At 64.4% G+C, this 19,643-nt stretch overlaps 1 protein-coding gene across 3 annotated transcripts; it reads right to left on the reverse strand.

The window, feature by feature from the left end:
• Nucleotides 1-536: 536 nt before the first annotated feature.
• On the reverse strand, nucleotides 537-19,524 carry RABL6 (RAB, member RAS oncogene family like 6). 3 transcript variants are annotated; one of them, XM_027966108.2, is made up of 15 exons: nucleotides 19,195-19,524; nucleotides 12,084-12,218; nucleotides 10,707-10,754; nucleotides 10,350-10,402; nucleotides 9,434-9,525; nucleotides 7,560-7,700; nucleotides 7,013-7,118; nucleotides 5,847-5,950; nucleotides 3,928-4,220; nucleotides 3,503-3,653; nucleotides 2,734-2,949; nucleotides 2,405-2,639; nucleotides 1,890-2,061; nucleotides 1,257-1,315; nucleotides 537-1,182 (listed from the first exon to the last, which is right to left on the reverse strand). In XM_027966108.2, the coding sequence occupies exons 1-15, from the start codon at nucleotides 19,322-19,324 to the stop codon at nucleotides 988-990; spliced, it is 2,130 nt and encodes a 709-aa protein (XP_027821909.1). In that variant the 5' UTR covers nucleotides 19,325-19,524; the 3' UTR covers nucleotides 537-987. The 3 variants fall into 3 exon arrangements, with proteins under 3 accessions (XP_027821909.1, XP_042101334.1, XP_042101335.1); XM_042245400.1 differs by having other exon boundaries at nucleotides 3,503-3,770; XM_042245401.2 differs by lacking the exon at nucleotides 19,195-19,524 and adding an exon at nucleotides 16,680-18,935 and having other exon boundaries at nucleotides 3,503-3,770.
• Nucleotides 19,525-19,643: the final 119 nt, after the last annotated feature.

Here is a 19,643-nt window from a genome sequence, read left to right on the forward strand (position 1 = left end):
AGTCTGGTCTTCATGCCAGTGGGCACTACAAGGACAGCCAGCCTCACACACTGGGCTCCAGGCAGCCCCTATGGGTCAGTGTGGTGCCCAGCCCCCAACCAGTCATGGCTGGCCACCTGTGTCCTGGGTGTGGGGCTCTCTGGGCACCTGAATTGGGGAGAGGGCGTCCTGCCAACCAGCCCCTCTTCAGCCTTAGGAGGCACTCTGTACGCCTTTGGAAGGGACAGTTCTCGGGCAACTGGGTGGTGCAGGGCCCTGCTGACAGCCAGAGCCTGCGGGGCTGTGGTCAGTGCCGGGTGGGAGCAGGGGTGCACGGCCACCCTCAAGGTGGGACCAGGTCTGCGGAGGGCAGCTGCGCTGGCCAGCCTGGACAGCACGGCGCAAGTGGGGCTGGGCCTGCCTGAGGCTTCCTACCCTGAGAGCAGTCACCTCGCGGGGAGAAGGGCCCCATGGCCTGTAGGCAGGGGGCTCGGGCCCCTCCTGCCCACCCACGCTGACCTGGGCAGGGCCCCTGGCAGCAGCAGCACACACAGACGCGCAGTAAAACAGGAGAGCTTTATGGTCCAAGTGGTGCGGAAGGACAGTGAGGGCACAAGTGTTGAGGGCCTCCTGCTCGGTCCGCGCATGCCCGAGCTCAGGTGCAAAGCCAGACGCCGTGCCTGGAAAGAGCCGCCCCCGCAAGGGCGCCAGCACTGCCTGGCCTTGGCGCGCAGGGGTGTCGGGGTCCGGGGTCCGAGGCCTGCAGCGCCGGCCGAGCCGCAGCGGGAAACGGGGGCAGCCGGCATGCAGCAGGCCAGGTGAGCGCGTGCGGCAGGCCGGGGGCGAGCAGGGGCCGGCGGGGACGCAGCCCCCCTGTAAACAGCCTCACGGGCCTCCTCGGCCTGTCCCATCCCTGAGAAGCGCGGGGGACCGGCTGCCCGCCGCCCCTCCCTGCAGGGCAGGCCCAGCCCCCAGCGCACTGGGCGCCCGAGGTCCGCGGGGCGGGGCCTAGAGCGCCTCGTAGTCGCCGCCTCCGCGGAGGGGGCCGCCGGGCGCGCCGCCGCCCAGGAAGGCCTCCAGCTCGTCCAGGGCGGTCCTCTGCGGGCCCCGGGGCCGCCGCCGCCGCTCGTCCCTGCCCTTGTCGTCCGCCCGCTCCCGGCTCTTCTTCTGCTTGCTCCTCCTCTTTGCCGCCTTGTCTTCCTCCTGCAGGGGCACACCGCGGCGTCAGGGCGGCTGGGCGAGCGCGGCCACCCCAGGGCACACCAGGGTTCGGGTACCTCTCTGCCCTTTTTCTTCTTCTTTTTCTTCTCCTTCGCGGGGGGCCTGCCCTCCTTATCTGCAGAGGAGAGGCAGCATCAGTGCCCAGGCCCAAGGCCAGGCCCAGGCCCGCCCTGGGCCTAGCAGGGGACTGCAGCCTGGGTTAAGCCAGGGGTGGGCAGGTCCCGTCTGAGCCGGGGTCCCTGGGTCCTCATGGTGAGCACAGCCTCTGCCCTGGCCACTCCTGCAGACAGACGTCCTTTCCCCTCTGCTCTGGGGACGAGGGGGGCCTCAGGTGGGTTTCTAGGCTCCAATGGCCCAGAGACTGGGACGCCGGTAGCCGGCAGCCAGAGACGGTGGGTCCCGGCGGGCCCAGAGACCAGGCCCTCTCTCTGCAGAAGGCCAGAAAGGCAGGGCGGGACCGCGGCGCTCCCGCCCACCGCCTGCGCCTGCAAAGGCCTCCCATGTGGCTGCAGGTCAGGTGCCTGGGGAGCTGGGAGGCGTTCAGAGAACAGCGGGGCCACGCAGAGCGCGGCTGGGGCCCAGTGGGGGCCTGCCTGCGGCCCCCTTGCCCCTGCTCCGGAGCCCCGGGTTCAGGGCGAGGGCAAGGGCAGCTGGCACCTGGCAGGAGGGGGCGGGCCCAACGCAGCTACCTTGCTCACTGCTGTCCCCGCGGCCAGGCTCTTCCAGCCCCAGCCCAAAGAGGTCGGAGTCGTCCTTCAGTCTGAAGGAGGGGACCAAGGGCTTGGGGGGCGCGGGGGGCTGCGCGGGGCCAGCGTCCTCATCAGTCAGGTCAGAGAGGTCCTCTCGCACGGGGAACTCGCCCTGGACAGGGAGCAGGCGGGTCAGCCGCAGACCCCTACATCCCCCTGGCTGTCATGTGACCCCCAGAGGCTACCGTTACCCCCCTACCCCAGGCCAGGGGCCCCCCGAGTGATGGCCCACGTGTGGCGGCTGTGACACGGCAGCCCCCCAGCCGTCCCCAGAGCAGGGTCAGCTGGGCCTGTTGTACACGGCGCCCCGTGGGGCAGCCCTGCAGTCCCCATGGGCCTGACCGTGCCCTGGGAGCCCCCACGTCTCATGCAGCACGTCCACCGCCGCCACCGCCCCCCCCCCACCCCAGCTGTCCTGGGCTCGCAGGGGGCAGGGGCGCAAGGCTGGTCCTCACCGCTCTCCGCTGAGCATCTGAGTCGCTCTCAAAGTCCGGGTCGTCCATGACGAAGGACAGCATCTGGGCTGCAATGGGCCCCTCGGCATCGCTCTCTGACGACACTGGCTTGTCTGTGCCCTCCTCCAGCCCGCCAGAGGGGCCCTCGGGGTGGGGCTTGGTGCTGCCTGGCTGGCGGGGCTCTGCCGCCCTGGGGGCCGTGTCCCGGGGTGGCCCCGAGGCCTTCGTGGAGGACCTGGGGACACCGAGGAGTGTCAGGGAGCTGAGGCCGCCTTCCACCTTCCCTCCCCCGGGGGCCCCTCCACCTCTTCCCTTCCGCCCCAACACACCTCCTGGTCTCTGGCTCAGGGCACTTCTGGGGGGCCAGGACTGCGGTCTTGGGGTGCCCTGCCCCCTCCTCTGACTCCTCCTCGCTGGACAGAGTGATGTCCTTGCTGGCGACGGGGCCTGCGAGTTGCAGGGGCCTGCCGAGAGGCTTATCTTCAAGGTCCACGTCGTCCTGGAAGCCTGCCACCATCGGGTTCCCTGCCGGGGTCTCCCCGTCGCTGCGGGGAGGGCAGGGCAGTCAGAGGTCACAAGGAGGGCCCAGAGCACCCACTCTGGCCTTCAGGCCTGGGCCTGTGGGCCTGCTCCGCCCTGCGCAGGCATGGCCGAGGGGCACCGGCTGCCACGGCGGCCTGGAGGCGGCCCTGTGGGGGGTGGAGGGCACACGTGTGAGAAAGGCAGGTCTGAAGGGGACAGGGTGCTGGGGAGAGTACGTGGAGGGGCTGCAGGTGGCCACAAGCCCAAGCCTCCCGTGCGCACCTGCCCTGCCCGCAGGGAGAAGCACGCAACGGCTCTGTGGCCCCGGGCTCCGTCCACCAGGCCCAGCCCGTGCCCTCAAGCAGCAGCAGCCCAGGGTCAGGCAAGGGGGACGCCTGCTGAGTCGCGACACCGAGTCAGGCTGTGGCCTGAAGCTGCTCTCCCTTCCTCCTCCACGCACCTCTGCTCTGTCCCAGCGCCCAGATGGTTGTGTGTTCCCGGAGTCCACGCCTGACGGGCAGAGGGCCAGGCTGAGGATGACCCCGGCTGCCCGGTGCCTCCGGGCCCTGCCCTCACCTGTCGCTGTCTGGGGGTCCCCCGGCTCCCAGTCTCTTCTCATCCTTGGTGGGGGCCGTGTCCTCCAGGAAGCTGCGGTCCAGGCTGTCTTCAGGAACAAAGTCCTCCACGTCCTGGACTTTCGCGGAGGCCTCTGCAGCTGGGGCCGGCTCTGGGGACAGCAGGTGCCAGCTTGTGCTCAGCGACCCCCTCCCGCTGGGCTGTGAGTGGGATGGTGTGGCTGGGCTGCAGGGCCACCTGCCCAGGAGGATGGGGGACCTTGTCCCTCCTGGGGCCAGGAAGACAGACAGGGCTGCTGCCCCTCAGGAAGCCTGGGCCTGCCTCCGGGCCTCCCCTGGGGTGAGGTCCTCCCTGGGGTTGGGGTCGTCCCTGAAGGTGAAGATGGGGCCTACCTGGGGGTGGTTGTCCCAGGGGGTGGGGCCTACCTGGGGGCGGGGGGGCCACCTCTGTTGCAGGCGAGGCTCCGAACAGCCGAGCGATGATGCTGCGTCGGGGAGGTGCGGCTGGCGGGGGCGGGGCTTCAGTGGGGGCAGGGGGTGCCGGGGGGGCCTGGAAGGGCGGCTGCAGAGCCGGCTGGGGCGTGCTGGGGCTGGAGCTCCCGGTGGACACTGTGCTCGGAGGCACCACAGGGGACTGGGAGCCGGAGGATGGGCTCTGCCCGCTGGTGGTCAGCGGGGACGCGTGGCCACGGCTGCGCGCCTCCATCATCTCCAGAAAGCTGCGGGAACGGGCCACGTGAGCGCTGCCCGCCCCGTGTGAGCACACCGCCTGCCCTGACATGGCCCGCCCCGTGTGGGCACGCGGGGTCCTGGGCACCACCTCCCCCTGGCTGAGGACGCCAGTGGCACAGAAGCCTGAGCAGGGCCTTCCTCTGGGGGGACGAGTTTTCAAACAGAAGGTGTGCCATGGAGAGCCAGCGTCCCTGCCTCTAGGCTGGCATGTGGACACGCGTCTTGGCAGGGGCTGGGGTGGGGTCTGCCCCCAACCTTGGCGGTCCTCCAGCGGCTCAGGGCAGGTCACAGGGACACCACTGCTGAGCCCCCAAGGTGCCGCCTTCTCCAGGGACCGTCCTAGGGGCTGGCGGGAGGTGGGCACCATGGGGGGGCTCCAGCTGCCGCCTTCCCAGAGAACCTGGTGCCCATGTTCGGTTGGGGACCTGGCAGGAGCTGGTCAGCCTTGGGGGGGCAGGGCGGGCGTCCGCTGCAAGGCCAGCCTGACAGGGTGGGTGGAAACACCCCGCCCTGATGAGCCCTGCCGCCCCCTCACCGTGTCAGAGCCAGTGGCTGGATCTGCTTCCAGGGAGGCCTCAAAGTCCCTCCCTGAGGCCCTGGGGGGCCAAGGAGACAAGGGTCCCACCCGAGGGACAGCGGCTGCCCCACCCCCCGAACACCCAGCAGAGCGCAGGACATGGTTTAGGGGGAATTTGGGGCCAGGCCTTCCCCAGAGAGACGCACCCCAGGAGCTAACCTGACCCTCAGGCAAACAGCACTGCCATGCGCTCTGGGCGCCCACGACCCACCCTGTCGCGGGTCAGAGGAGTGCCTGCCGGGCCTGCTCCCCACGGCTCACCCATCCCATTGGACTCGCTCAGACAACACCTTCTGCTATCAGGGACCAGGAGGTTTGGGTTTCCCTCCTGCGCCCTCCCAGGAGCAAGGAGCTGCCTCCACAGGTGTCACCCAGGAACACCGACATCAAAACGGGGATGGAGCCTCGGCTGACAAACAGGGCCGCTGGGCGTGCAGGGGCCTGGGGTGGACCCGAGGCCAGTCAGGGGCGCCTCAGGCTGCACACCAGGTGGCCAGCAGCTCGGCTGGTCTGGACAGAGGCAGTGGGGGCCAGGCAGCCGGTGCCCACAGCTGCACCAGGCCTGAACACCCCTGCCCTCACCCCCGAGACAGGCGTACACTCCATGCGCCCATCACGCCCAGCGAGGCAGGCCCAGCCAGAAGTGCTCAGTGGGCGGGGCAGCAGAGCCTGTGTGCCCGACCTCCCATCCCAGGGAGGCTGGAGAAGAGCTATTGTCTCGTCTGCTTCCCAGGAAGGGCTGAGGCCTGACTGCAGCAAGGCCCAAGGCCTGTACCACCTCAGAGCTGATATGACTCGGTTTCTCTGAGCAGCAGGCTGCTCGTGCAGACACGCCTATGTGGCGGGCGGCGTGCACATGCTGCCCGCCAGGCGCAGAGCCGGGCTGGAGCGGGGCCTGGCCCAGTGCGCGCGCCCCCCTGCAGAGCCCGCCCCGGGCCTGAGTGCGCGCCCCCCTGCAGAGCCCGCCCCGGGCCTGAGTGCGCGCCCCCCTGCAGAGCCCGCCCCGGGCCAGAGCGCGCGCGCGGCCGCCACGCACATGCCGTAGTTCTGGTCCTCGGTCTCCTGCTGCACAGACAGCTCCTCCAGCGTGGCGTCGATGTCCAGCTGGTTCGTCTCCAGCTGCCGCAGCAGCGTCTCCCTCTGCAGACAGGAAGCGGGAGGCTGAGTCGGGATGATCCACTGCCCCTCGGCCTGGCGGCCCCCGATGGACAAGGCCGCCGCGGAGCCGGGAGCCCGCAGGGCCGTGCCCAGCGGCCGGTGAGGTGCCTCGGTGGCTCCGTGAGGCTCGAAGGGCAGAGGTCGCGACGTGTGCGAAGCACCCGAGACAGCGCCGCGTTCACACTGGTGCCCTGAGGTTCGAGAAGCTCCGGCACTTGCTGACACGCGCTTCCTGCCAGCCCAGTGCTCCGCGGCAGGGCGGCTCCCACCTTCCGCTCCGCCCGCCGCCGCCCTTCAGTCCGCACTGGGGGTGTTTCCTTGCGACTTCGTGCACGCTGTGCTCTGACAGGAAGCTCAAGGCACCCCTAAGGTGACGCAGATCAACCCCCAGGGTCCCCAGGGAAAGGGCAGGTGAAGGGCGAGTGCCCACATCCAGGCCTTCAGGGGCCTCATCTCTTCAGAAGGCGACAGGGGAGGAAAGATGGCCACTCTCAATGGTGAGCTCTGCACCCTTTCAGAGGAAGCGAGGGGCCTCTGTGGCGGCAAGAGCCACAGGCCAGCACCCCAGGGACGGAACGAGCAGGGCTGTCACCTCCCGGGTCTCGCCTTGAAAGCCGATCACTTATCTAAGACCAGACACTGAGGCAGACACATCTGAAGGGCCACTGCAGCCTGCAGAGCTGTGACTGCGACGTGTGGGGCTACCGCTGGGGCAGGGTGGGGGCGAGCTGAGCCAGGGCACAGAAACCCTCTGCCTTTCCTATAAATCTAAGAGCATCCCCCCAACAAAAGGGAGAGCGAGACTCCAGGGAGGACGGCCGGCCAGGTGGGGGAGGGCGGGGGCTTCTCAGGCCCTGCAGCTGTTGGCAGAGTGCCCAGGCCCACAGCGGGGCGCCCACAAGGGCTGGTCACTGCCGCAGGCCCCGGCACCAAGAAGGACCCGTGCAGACGTGTGAGGGAGGGCCCAGCTCCCCAAACAGCCTGGGGCACCCCCCCCCCCCCCGCCCGGTGGCTCCCAGCCCCGCGCCCGCCGGCAGCGCTCACCTGAAGCTGCAGGAAGGGGATGTTGAAGAACCTGTGCAGGTACTTGAGGCCGAAGCTGTTCTTCATGGAGGACTCGGCGTAGCGGAAGTAAGAGGACCCTGGAGGCCTGTTCACAGGGGAGCAGAGACGGAGAGCCTGCGGCGGCCGGGGCAGCAGGGCCCAGGCCCTCTGGGCCGAGGACACACCCGGGCCAGGCCGTCTTGGGGGCGGTGCCCCGGGGCGCTGCGCCCGCCAGCAGTTGATGGGCCCACCGTCCCAGGTGGAGACGTGAGGTTCAGACGGCTCTGCTCGGCAGGGCGCCCTCCGGTGGACACCCAGACCAGCCGCTGGGGCCGTCTGGCCCTGCAGGGCCTCTCTGTGCACCCGACCCATGCTGGCCCCAGGGACGGGGGTGACATTCCCGCCGCACCCTGGGGCTGCTCAGTCCTGACCCTGCCCAAGTCAGTCTCCAGGAGGGCCAGGGGCCCTGCAGCTGGGGGTGGGGGGGTGGCCAGGGGCGTCCTGGTGGGGGGGGCATGGGTGTATCTGGGGGCAGGCGTGGGCCCACCTGTCCAGGCGGTCCAGGACGTCGCGCACATCGTCGGGCAGGATGACGCGGTGCTCGCCCATGTCGCGGTAGTTCCCAAGCACGCACACGGGCACGTGTGTTGGCACTTTGGGCAGCTCCCGCAGGATGTAGTTGAAGGTCCTTGGGGGCACATGGGGGGAAGAGGCCTGCCTGAGCTTCCACCCAAGGGTGGGGCGCAGCGTCACAGGACCCCCAGGGTGTACGACACACACCCCACAAGCCACCCTGAGGGGTCGCCCTGTACCCGTGTGTCCCCAGACCCGTCCACACCCCCTGCTGGCACCACGTGCCTGGGCTGCTTTCGGTGGGGGCGGGGGCCCTGGCTGTCCTGGCATGGGGCCCACGCTCCTGTCTCCTGAGTGATGAGCAAGGAAGTGCGCCCCCCACCCAGATCCAGGGCGCTCTGACCAGGAGCCCGCCGCCTCTGGCTGCTGTGTGCACACTCTGTGCACAGAGCCACCTGACTGGAAACGCTGGCGTGTCCCAGTGCCCTCTTCTGGTGACAGGGACAGGCCCAGTGCCGTGGGAGCCGAGCAGAGCCATGCTCCCTGGTGCTCTGGGTCCGCGAACCCTCCCACCTGCACCAGGTCTCCTGGGTGGGCTCAGCCTCCCTGCCGCCCCCTCCCCGGCTGGCAGCCTGAGGTGCAGGGATGTCCGTCCTGCCCACCCAGCTCCCCATGGGGACCTCCTGGCCTCCGGTCACAGCTCATCCAGCCGCAGCCAGACACTTCGGCAGCGGTGACGGGGCCCACAAGGCCCGAGGGGCTGTGCCAGCAGCCGTGCTGCTCCCAGGATGGACGGCATCCCTGGCCCCAGGCTGGGCCCCCTGCCTGGCTGTGCCCGGAGGCGGAGCCGCTGCTCCTGCAGGGGGTCCGGCCTTGAGCCCCGGGCACGCAGCTCCCCCTCCTGCTGAGCGCCCTGCCGCCACTGGAGGCCGCTGACATGTGGACTGGTGCCCCGTCCTCCGTGGGCATTGAGCTGTCTGTCCCTGCAGGTGGGAGGCCGGGTCCCGAGAGCGCTGGCCGAGGTTGGAATGTGTTGGACGCCAGGCACCCAAGTCACTGACAGGCACCCCGGGGTGAGAGGGTGAAGCCTGGGAGACTGTCCAGCCGTGATGCGGGGGGCCCTTGGTAAAGGAGCGCCCACACTGGGAGGGGCCGTGTCCTGGCAGGTCTCAGCGGCAGCTGCGGGGAAGGCCGGGCTGCTCTGAGCGTCCCCAGCTGGGCAGCCACCGAAGCTCCCCCTCATCTCCTCTCCGGGCAGCGTGCAGACTCGAGGCCACCAGCCTGGAAAGGCCTCTGGCAAGGCCGGCCCGAGTCACACTGGGAGGACGCTCCTGTCGGCCACCAGCCTCCCCCCAGAGCAGGGGTGCTGGGCGTCGGGAGGGCCTGGCGCTGGGCTGCCCCCACGGGTGGTGCTGTCACAGCTCAGAGCCAAGGGGCGAGGCCCCTCCTGCAAGAAGCCACAGGGACACGACCCTCGGGGCAGGCGGAGGGTGCCCCCACACCTCTGCACGTCCCTCTTGGCTCATCTTGCTCCTGAGCTTCGGTTGTGATGAGCCACAGCGGTGTGGCCCCCCCAGCGAACCCAGGAACGTGGGATCTGGGGACCCCAACACAAACGACCGCTCAAAGCTGTGCATCTGAGACAGTGTCTTCAGCAGGGGCTGCACAGCTGGGGGGGCGTGTGCCTCCCAGACCCGGGCCTGCCGTCCAGTGCGGACATGAGCACGCCACCCGGCCCACTTCCAGACTCTCAAGTGCCGAGGCGCCCAGGCTGGCGGCGCTCCCAGCCCAGGCCGGCCCTGGAGCAGCGCTGGGTGTCACAATGCCCTCGCAGGCCAGCGTCCTCACCACTGCTTGGTGATGTCAAACATCATGACCACCCCGTTGCAGTTCTTGTACACGTCCAGGAACTCCGCGTCCAGGGCCATCTCGGACTCCGCCTGCAGACGGGGAACCAAACCTCAGAGACGGGCCACGACCCACGTGCCACCTCCTGGTGAGGGCTGAGTGTGTCTTTTAAACTGAAAAGACATCAGCTGTTTTTGTTTTTTGGGGAAAAAAAGTCAACGCAAGGCTAACTGGTGCAGCCACACGGAGCCTGCCCTCAGACGAGGGTGCGAGCGCTGCCTGCTGGCAGGGTCCTATGTGCCGGGCTCACAGGTGCCACTGCGGGGCCTCGTGAGCTGAAGTGCATCCCAGACTTGAGGACGCAGACCCAGAGAACCTTCCACAACTCACACCAGGGAAGCTTGTGGTGCTGGGGCAGTACAACAACGTGCCCATGAAGGTCAGGGACCTGGGCTGGGGCTCACGGAACCTTCCGGCCCGCTGTCAGACAGGAGGCCGTGAACAGAAGGTCCTCGAAGCTAGCAGAGACCGTCAGGCCAGGAGCACTGCCAGTCGTGGGGGTCCTCGTGGAGCCACAGGCGGCCCACGTGTGCCCGGCTACACCCGCGGCGCGCCTGTGCCTTTACGGGCCCGGGCCTCTGTGCCAGGAGTGAAATGTGAGCTCTCCACCTGAACACCTCCCAGGCCACTGCAGCCCCAAGTGGGTGTGGCAGGGGTCACAGACGTGAGCAGCAGCTCGGGTTGGTCCGCCACCCCACGCGACCCCAGGCTGCACGGGAGTGGCCGCTGCGTCCCTCCAGCGCCAGCAGATGCAGTCCTCGGGAGGGCTGGGCCGGGCGGGCAGAGGGGCTGAAGCGCAGACGCCAGCTCACGACCGCCACCGGAAGTCGGGGCCGTGCGGAATGGACCAGCTCACCTCCTGGGGGTCGTTCTCCATCTTCAGCCCGTCACCTCGCTTCTTGCATTTTCCTTAAGGACAGAGGGACACAGTCACAGCTGGAGGCGCTGCGCCTGAGGACAGTGCGAGTGGGGCGGCCTCTCCCTGTGTCCCGCCCCCCAGCAGGGGCCTCGAACCCACGGGCAGCAGAGGCCACGGCGCCCGACATCACAGCCGGCACGGAGCCCGGCCTCCGACCAGCCAGCCTGCTCCTGGAGCCAGCAGCGAGCCTGCCCGGGAGCTGGGTCGAGGGGGCAGCAGAGGGGCCACTCAGACAGCTGCAGGGTGAAGAGAGCCCGGAAGAGAAAAAGCAGGCTCCCGTCGGACACGACTCACCTTTGTCAACTACATCCCAGACTTCAACTTTCACGATGTCATCAGTGGCTGAAACGGGAGAACAGCAGGATCAGCACCCAGTGTCGACCTGCGGCTTCAAAGTCGGGCCTCCAGGCTGTGCAGACGCCACAGCCCCCCGGGCGCCGCCCCCAGGGCTCCTGCACAGGGCTCCTTCCTGGAAGGCGGGGAGCCATCTGGACGTGTGCTCAGGTGACAGGGCCCTGGGTCCTAAAGGTGCCTCTGGGGCAGGCTTGCGCCCAGCCAGTGCCCTGCGCCCCCGGCTGCTGCGGGAGGGCCTGATCCCAGTGACTCCACAGCTGCTCTTTGGCAGCGGTGTCGAGGGGTCGCCAGTCTGGGGTGAGGTCTGGCGCACGTCCCCAGGCGGTCGGGGGGCTACCCACCTCCCCAGGATCCTGTGGGGAAAGGGGATAGACACGCGTGCCACCCAGAGGAGGGACAGAGCTTCACCCTGAACCGAGAAGAGGCACCCTGGGGGTGGGGCCTGGTGCAGCAGGGTGACACTGAGCCTGCAAGGCCGCCCAGACGGTGCCTGGCGGGCACCGGGAGGGAGGCGGAAGGCCTGCCAAGGCCAGGGTGTCCTGCTGCGGGCTCACGGGACCTGGTTTTTCGATGACAGGAAATGTTTAAAACGGCTCAGAGGCCTTTTACTGTCATGATTCCTGAGCACGCAGAGCAGCTCCCCTGCCTCCCCACAGGGTCCCAGCAGTCACCGACCCCCACAAGGGGAGGGGACCCGCCATCCTGGTCATGCCCGGGGGGCCACAAGGGGTGCTCTGCCCACCAGGTGATCCTTCCAGCAAACCCTGCCCGGGACCCTGCGGGGGATGGGGCTTCCCAAGCAAGGACCGAGGAGCCTGCGTGCCGAGGCGAGTGCAAGCCGCGGCTGGAACCGGCCTGACCCGGTCCAGCCCCTGGCACTCACTCCCACGTGGACGAGTCTCCTGCCGGAGCGGGGGCTTGAGGGCGACCCCAAAGCAACACGTGTGGCGTCCCAGGGCGGACTCCAGGCGGGGGTACGGGAGAGTCCCCCTCCCTGCAGGATGCGCCTGCCCGACCCCAGACTGGGGGGTCATAGGATAGCCCCCTCCTTCCCCACAGGCCAAGCCTGCCTGACCCCAGGCTGGGGGGTGGTCACAGGAGGAGAGTCCCCTTCCTCCTGGCAGGCCACACCCACCAGGCCCCAGGCTGGTGGGGGCCACAGGGGAGCCGACTCCTTCCCCACAGGCCGAGCCTGCCTGACCCCAGGCTGGGGGCGGGGGGTGTCACAGGAGGAGAGGCCCCCCTCCCCTGCAGGCTACACCCACCCGACCCCAGGCTGGGGGGCCACAGCGGAGCCCCCCGCAGGCCGCGCCCCACCTTTGTAGCTCCAGTGGATGCTGGTGACCTGGATCTCCTGCGTGGGGATGTACTCCTCCACGAACTTCTTGCCCTGCAGGCGGTGCCACAGCGCCGTCTTGCCCGTGTTCCTGTCCCCGCGGATCACGATCTTCACTGGGAGAGAGCACAGGTCAGGCAAACAATCAGAGCAAGGCAAACGCGCTCCCCTGCAAGCACCCACGCACACCTGCCGCACACGCACGCCTGCGTGCCCGCGAGCAGGGAGCCCAGGGGAAGAGGCAGCGGGCGCAGGCTGGAGAGCGGGCAGCCCTGCTCCGCCCCAGGCCCCCAGGGCAGCTGACTGACACCCGGGAGTCTGCATTCAGGAAGGCAGCCTCTGGAACAGGCAGGGCCGGGTGCTCACCTCCGCAGCCCTGCGTGTCCCATGGCTGCCCTTAACCCGCTTTCCCGCAGCCCTGGCGCAGGACCCAGGGCTCCTCACGACCACACGCGGGTGACGGCAGGAAGCCTGGATTCTACTTTGCTGCCCAGCCACTATTTAGGAGAGGCGTGCTCACGCACATGCCCAGGAAGACAGGGCGGGCTGGGGACAAGGTGGGGAGGGGGGCAAGGTCCCAAGGTGCCGCAGAGGAGTGGGCTTCCTGCCACCTGCAGAGAAGGCAGGGGCTTGGCCTAAGAGTGTTCCAGAGAGCTGAGGAGCTCGGCAGAACCAGTGGGTCGGGGTGGAGCTAATGGCCTTGGGTGGGCGGCTGGGCCTCTGGGGGGGAAGCTGGGCAGCCTGCAGGGAGGTGCTCTGGAGGCCACAGGCCGGGCTGGGGCCGCGTCTCCCCGGCCAGCTCCGAGCGCCCGGCAGGGCTGGGCCTGGGGACACAGACGCCATGTTTCTCGCCCAGTCATTCTCTAGGGGGCTGTCTTCTAAGTTTCCAACGAAGTCACCAGAGCATGTTTTGTTCTAGGACTGCGTGGCTGCAGCTGTGGACTCTTTATCCTTCATGATGCTGGTCTTGTCTTTTTATTAATCTTGCCAGGGGTTCATCAACTTGGCCAGTCACGGGCACACAGCCTGTCTGGTTGGCTGGACGCCTCTGTTGGTTCTTCTTAAAAATCACTTGCTTCTGTTTTCCCTTGTCACCTACTTCCTTTTACTTGGGGTTCATCCTGCTCTTTTTCCTGGGTTTAGGTTGTATTCTCAGGTCGATGACCACCCCAAGTATGTGGGACATTCGTTATCAGGGAATCACAAATGCTTCTTCAGCCCGTAGGTTACTTAGAGATGTTGTCACGATTCCCCTCAGAGCTGTGCTTGTTGTCCCTAACCAGCTCTGTTCACTGTGGCCACAGACATGGTCTTTATGGCACACACTCCCAGGTGTCTGTGGGGACTGCCGGGGTTAGGGACGCGCCTGGGTTTGGGGGGCTGGGTGCAGGCGCCTGCTGTGCCACCGGGTCTTCCACCCGGCAGGCCGGTTGTGGGCCCTGCACCCAGTCTCGGTGCCCACGGCTCCAGCACAAGGGACGCCACGGCTCAGCTTCCCTGTGGCCGATGCCTACCCACTGCTCGGTCCCACATCCCCGCGTCCGGCCTCTGTGCCCCCATGAGCTGGGCGTCTCTCGCGCGCGTCCCACCGCTGGGTCCCACATCCCCGCTTCCGGCCTCTCTGTGCCCTGTGAGCTGGGCGTCTCTCTCGCGCGTCCCACCGTAAGGAAAGCACGCCAGTCTTCCTTCGCTGCTGAGTCTGCACGCTCGCCTTCCCTGGTGGCTGACAGTCCCCAGTCCCTGCAGAGGTTCCCTCCCCTTTTTTCTGCCTTTTCATGATGGGCAAGGTTTTTAAATTCCTGTTTTTGCCTGGTATTTACTTGGAAGATTCGCAACTTATTTCTGTTCTTAAATCTCTGACACACACCTTTGCCACAGTAAGTCTGAAGCTAGTGTCCTTGGCTCCCACTCAGACGTCATTCGCCACTGGTTGGCTCGGGGTTGTGTGCTGGCTGCGAGCGTTCCGGCCTCTTCTCCTGTGCCCCCCATGGCAGCCGTGGGGCCTGTTCACCATCTCTGTGCCCTGCAGACCTCCTGCATCTCCCGAGCTCGCTGCCTGGAGCGCACAGCCCAGGATTCATCTTGGTAGGAGCCTTGGCACAGCCTGGCACCCGCGGATAGGAGGGCTGATCGGGTGCATTTCTAGGCCAACGGGGCTTCCCCTCAGAGCCGTCACCGCCAGCGTGTGGTCAGGCTCTCAGCTGTCCCCCTGAAGGCACTCTGCTTGCTCTCTCCCTCTTCACTTTCGCTGTCCTGAGATTTCCACGATGCGTCCAGCTCTGGGGGTGTGAATGCCCCAGCCTCAGGCTTCTCGGCATTCCGCGTGCTCTGTGAGCTGCAGGAAAGCCTGGCCTGCATTTCTCCAGTGGCCGCCTCTCCACCTGCTCTTTCCTTCTGAGCCTCCAATCACACGTGTGCAGGTCCGGCCCCATTCTGAGCCTGCATCTCCCCGTCAGTGCAAGCTCCATCTTCAGTTGGAATATTATGCTGCGTCACCTGTCGGCCAGCTTCTTGTTTTACTGACCGTGCTTTTTCGTTTCTGGAGGGTCTCTTTGTTTTTTTTTCAAACACAACCTTTCTGTTCTGATTCTTGATATAATCTTACAACCATTTCCTTCTTTGATATGTTTCCGGTCCCATCACTTCGTGGCAAACAGTGGAAACAGTGATAGAATTTATTTTGGGGGGCTCCAGAATCACTGCAGATGGCGACTGCAGGCATGAAATTAAAAGACGCCTGCTCCTTGGAAGAAAAGCTATGACCAACCTAGACAGCGCATTAAGAAGCAGAGACATTACTTTGCCGACAAAGGTCCGCTAGTCAAACCTATGGTTTTTCCAGTAGTCATGTATGGATGTGAGAGTTGGACTATAAAGAAGGCTGAGAGCTGAAGAATTGATGCTTTTGAACTGTGGTGTTGGAGAAGACTGCTGAGAGTCCCTTGGAGTGCAAGGAGATGCAAGCAGTCCATCCCAAAGGAAATCAGTCCTGAATATTCATTGGAAGGACTGATGCTAAAGCTCCAATACTTTGGCCACCTGATGCAAAGAATGGACTCATTGGAAAAGACCCTGATGCTGGGAAAGATTGAAGGCAGGAAGAGAAGGGGACAACGGAGGATGAGATGGTTGGATGGCATCACTGACTCAACGGACACGAGTTTGGGTGAACTCCAGGAGTTGGTGATGGACAGGGAGGCCTGGCATGCTGTAGTCCATGGGGTCGCAAAGAGTCGGACACAACTGAGCAACTGAACTGAACAACTTTAACATATATTTGTTTTCTATTCTGTTTTGAGAATGAAAAGCCTTAATTTTCTCTCCAACTGAAATCCTTTTAAAATTTGAAATCTATTCTTCAAAAAGCTAATTAGAAGAAAGTGTATAATACCAGAAATAAACAAACAGACCTGGTTTCATCTGGTTAAAAAAAGTAACTGATCTCTACTTCTAAGTAAAAAAGTCAAATCAATCTTAGAAACTTAGACATCACTCAAATAAATCAAGTGACTCACTGGAAACCCTTTAATTAAGACTCACCCGGAAGTGGCAAGAAGCCTTCCCCGAGAAGCGCGCGGGCGTCTTCCTGAGCAGAACCCCTGCATTTCTTTCTGTCCCTTTTATTCTAAGGGAAGAGCGCCGCAGGCAGGATCGGCTAAGGGCCGCAGAGTCTCTTCTACTCCCTGATTCTATAGTAACTTACTCAGACTGCCACACACTGCAAGCGAAACAGGGAACCTTTTTTCCAAAATAGGAAAGAAAGCTTCCGGTTTACCCTGGATGGGAACGACGCGTTCCTCGGCAGGAGGCAGGACTGGAACCCGACGGTGCCCTTCGGTGGCGCCGCCAGCAGGGGTCGCTGGACAGCCGGCCCCTCCTTCCGGCAGCGCCTGCCAACACAGCCTCCAGGGTCTCTCTTCGCGGGGCCCCTGGGATGGGGGATGGCGCGAAAGCCTTGGCCCCACGCTTCTCTCCGGACCTCACCGCACTGTGACCCGCCCTCGGCCCTCCTCCGTGGGGCCGGCGCTAACCTTCCGCCTAGCAGTCTCAGCCAGTCCCACGTGCTTAATTCCTCGGCGTGTCTTGTGCCCGCTGCCTGCCTTCCACTCTCCCCTGAAAGGTAAGCCCCGAAATGCAGAGACTGCGGTCTGGGTTTTCACTGATGAACGCTCGGTAAATATCTGCTAAGCAGATGAATGCCAGGGAAGGAAAACCTAGGAAGGAAAGCGTGGCGCACGCCACGGGCAGCAAATGCTCAGGGACCTGCAGGTCAGCCCTGCTGGGGCAGGCCCGACAGTCTGCCAGACGCAGCTGCTTATTTCCGAAAGGAAACGCGCTCTCATCCCGTGACCAACCTGTCAAGGCGCTGAGTTCTAGCACTGAAATCTGACTGGCCAGGACTCTGAATGCAGCCCCGAGCGAGGGCGCAGGACCGACAAGGCCAGTGCACCTCACCCCACCAAGCACAGCTGACCGCCCGGGCCCACCAGGGGCAGAAAGGGCAGACAGCTCAGGGAGCACCCTGCCACTTTACACGCGAATGGCTTCTGACCCGCAGATACGGTCCCGTGTCTCACCTGGGTTTCGATTCTAACTGTGATGTGTATGCTGGGACTGTGCATCTGAGTCACTCCTCACCATCACAGCAATCTGCATGAAACGACTTATCTGCTGCACGAGAACAAAGTTCTATGAGAGCTCTTCACCCATAAAAATCCTGAGTCCGTAGTTATCATATGGCTGCGGTGCTTCCTTAAGTAAGATGTTTCGGAAAATACAGACTAGAAATGTTCTTTTCTGCTGACTAATAAAGGAAATAAAAAAAAGTTTGAAAAGCGCGTACTGGCCCACGACAGGGGCAGCATCAGCCTGAAAGGCCACCCGGGCACAGGGCTCGGTTTCTCTCAGCCGCTCTGCATTTCACTCACTTTGCTCCACCTCAGAATCTGCTGCCGCGCACCCCCCAGTACCTGAAGTGGGGGCTCTTCTCTGGAAGGACGCCAGTGTCCTTTCTGCTTCTGACCCACCCCCCAACCCCAACCAGGGGGCATGTCCACCAGGGAGGGCTTTTCAGGTGAACACTTTCCAGGCCAGTTTCCAAAGGAGTAAGATTAAGTTTTAACAAATACTACCATAACTAATAAAATTAAGCAGAGACATTACTTTGTCAATAAAGGTCCGTCTAGTCAAGGCTATGGTTTTCCAGTGGTCATGTATGGATGTGAGAGTTGGACTATAAAGAAAGCTGAGCGCCGAAGAATTGATGCTTTTGAACTGTGGTGTTGCAGAAGACTCTTGAGAGTCCCTTGGACTGCAAGGAGATGCAACCAGTCCATCCTAAAGGAGATCAGTCCTGGGTGTTCATTGGAAGGACTGATGTTGAAGCTGAAGCTCCAATACTTTGGCCACCTGATGCGAACAGATGACTTATCTGAAAAGACCCTGATGCTGGGAAAGATTGAAGGCGGGAGGAGAAGGGGACGACAGAGGATGAGATGGTTGGATGGCATCACTGACTCAATGGACATGAGTCTGAGTAAACTCCAGGAGTTGGTGATGGACAGGGAGGCCTGGCGTGCGGGAGTCCATGGGGTTGCAAAGAGTCGGACACGACTGAGCAACTGAACTGAATTGAATAAAATTAAATAACAGGAACCAAATGTGAATTATAAGACGTGAAAATGAGGTGTTTTTTAAAACAAATATTTATTTACTTTTGGCTGTGTCGGTCCTAACTGTGGCCCATAGGCTGTCTCTGCGGCACAGGCCTCTCTCTGGCTGGGGTGTGGGGGCTCACTGGTGGTGGCCGTGGGCTTAGCTGCTCCTGGGCGTGTGGGATCTGAGTTCCCCGACCAGGGGTCGAACCTGTGTCCCCTGCACTGGAAGGTGGAAGCTTAATCCACTGAACCACCAGGGAAGTCCCTGAAAAGGAGTATTTTGATTTACTATTCTCTTCTGGGAATGTGAGAGAATCACACACAAAATTGGGTAGAATACCTGCAAAACGATTCCTCTTTTAAGTTCAAAGTCTTTGCAATCAGTTTCTTAACATGGCACATTGTTAACTGAAATACAGGGGTCATCACAGAGACTGGCAGGCTCCCCTGAAAGTCGGAAATGGGGGAATGTCCGGTATCTTGTAGCAATATACAGAAATACTCCAGAGGGAAAGATTTAGAAGCAGAGAACACATTAAAACAAACAAACAAACAACTTCAAATACCGCTACGGAAAAGCCAGCAAGATGGAAAAACTTTAAAGAGGTCAAGAGGGCAGTCAGCGTCTAGGAGCTTAAACAGTTTTACATAATTTATAGCTGAGGACTGGAAACGATCTGGGCTTTCAGGCCATCGGGTAAGTAACTCCTTCCCACAGGAGAAGAGAAGTCTCCGCAGTAACAAGGGTCTGTTCCTTCTGGAGCCCTTCTAAATATATCTCTTACAAATGCTTCTTTTTTTAAAAAGGGGAGCAAGAACGAGCGGCGCAGCTGACATTCTCTCTTCAAACCGAATACCAAGTCTACAAAGAAAAACCCCGTAGGTCAAACTAGCAGGCCAGCGGAATCCCCCGCTCCGTCCTCCGGCGGGTGGCCACACGGCTCGCGGGCGGAGAGCCCGCCACCCCTTTAAGACCCGGTCACAGACCACAGACTCGCCCGCGTTACGTAAGAACTCCTCTCAGACGCGGTCACCTGGGCCAGCCAGGGTGCCGCAGACGCGCCAGGGGCCGCCTGGACCAACCGCGCCGTGCACACGGGACGCACGCCGGTCGCCCCCGGGCCCGCCTTCCTGCGGAGTGACCCACAGGCCAGACGGCAGAGCCGCGGGCGAGGCCCCGGCCCCCGGTCCTGCGCTGCCCTGGGCCCTCCTCGGCGGGCCGCGTCCCCTCCCGACCCCAAGGGAGCGCCCCGGCGCCCCCGCCATCCGCGCAGGCACAGGCAAGGGCTCGGCTCGCCGGAACGCGGAGCGCAAGGCCCTCGGGGTGCGACGAGCGCCCGGGCGCTGCCCGGATTCGGCGAGTCCCGGGCGGCGCGGCCGGGCCCCCACCCACCCCACACGCCCCGCAGGCGCCCCCGCGCCGGGCCGCACTCACTGTTGTACTGCACCCCCTTGGCGAAGCGCCTCTGCAGCGCCTGGTTCATGGACTGCAGCCCGGCCGGGATGTTCCTGTCGCGGCCCGGGGCCTGCTCCGACCCCACCAGCTTCTTGAGCGCGGAGAACATCTTCCTGCTCCCACGTCCGAGCCCGGTACGGCCCGCGAGCTCAGCGGCGGCGGCGGCGCGGCGCTAGTCGCACCATGTCCCGGGGTCCGGCGGGCGGACGCCGGCCTGCAGGGCAGCTCGGGGGCTCAGCTGCGGAGGCTCCGCTCCGGCCCCCACGGCCCCCGGCGCGGCCGCTCTGTGCTCGTCAGCGCCGCCATCTTGACGCCGGCTCAGCGGGGCGCGCACTACGGGGCGCCGCGAGGGCCACGGGGGTGCAGCGCGCGTGCGTAGAGCGCTGCGGGCGCGGGGCGTGCGGCTACGGGGCGCCGCGAGGGCCACG

This window comes from Ovis aries, chromosome 3, assembly GCF_016772045.2.
Source record: "Ovis aries strain OAR_USU_Benz2616 breed Rambouillet chromosome 3, ARS-UI_Ramb_v3.0, whole genome shotgun sequence".
NCBI lineage: Eukaryota > Metazoa > Chordata > Mammalia > Artiodactyla > Bovidae > Ovis > Ovis aries.

Bases quoted from the DNA above. Each gene is read 5' to 3' on its own strand.
- RABL6 (XM_042245400.1), bottom strand. From the start codon at position 19,324: ATGTTCTCCGCGCTCAAGAAGCTGGTGGGGTCGGAGCAGGCCCCGGGC. The intron at 3,771-3,927 runs GTAGGCCCCACC...TCCTGGCCCCAG, and splicing joins GGTGGCCCCCCCGCCCCCAG to GAGGGACAAGGTCCCCCATC. The intron at 1,316-1,889 runs GTAGCTGCGTTG...TCTCCTCTGCAG, and splicing joins CGGGGACAGCAGTGAGCAAG to ATAAGGAGGGCAGGCCCCCC.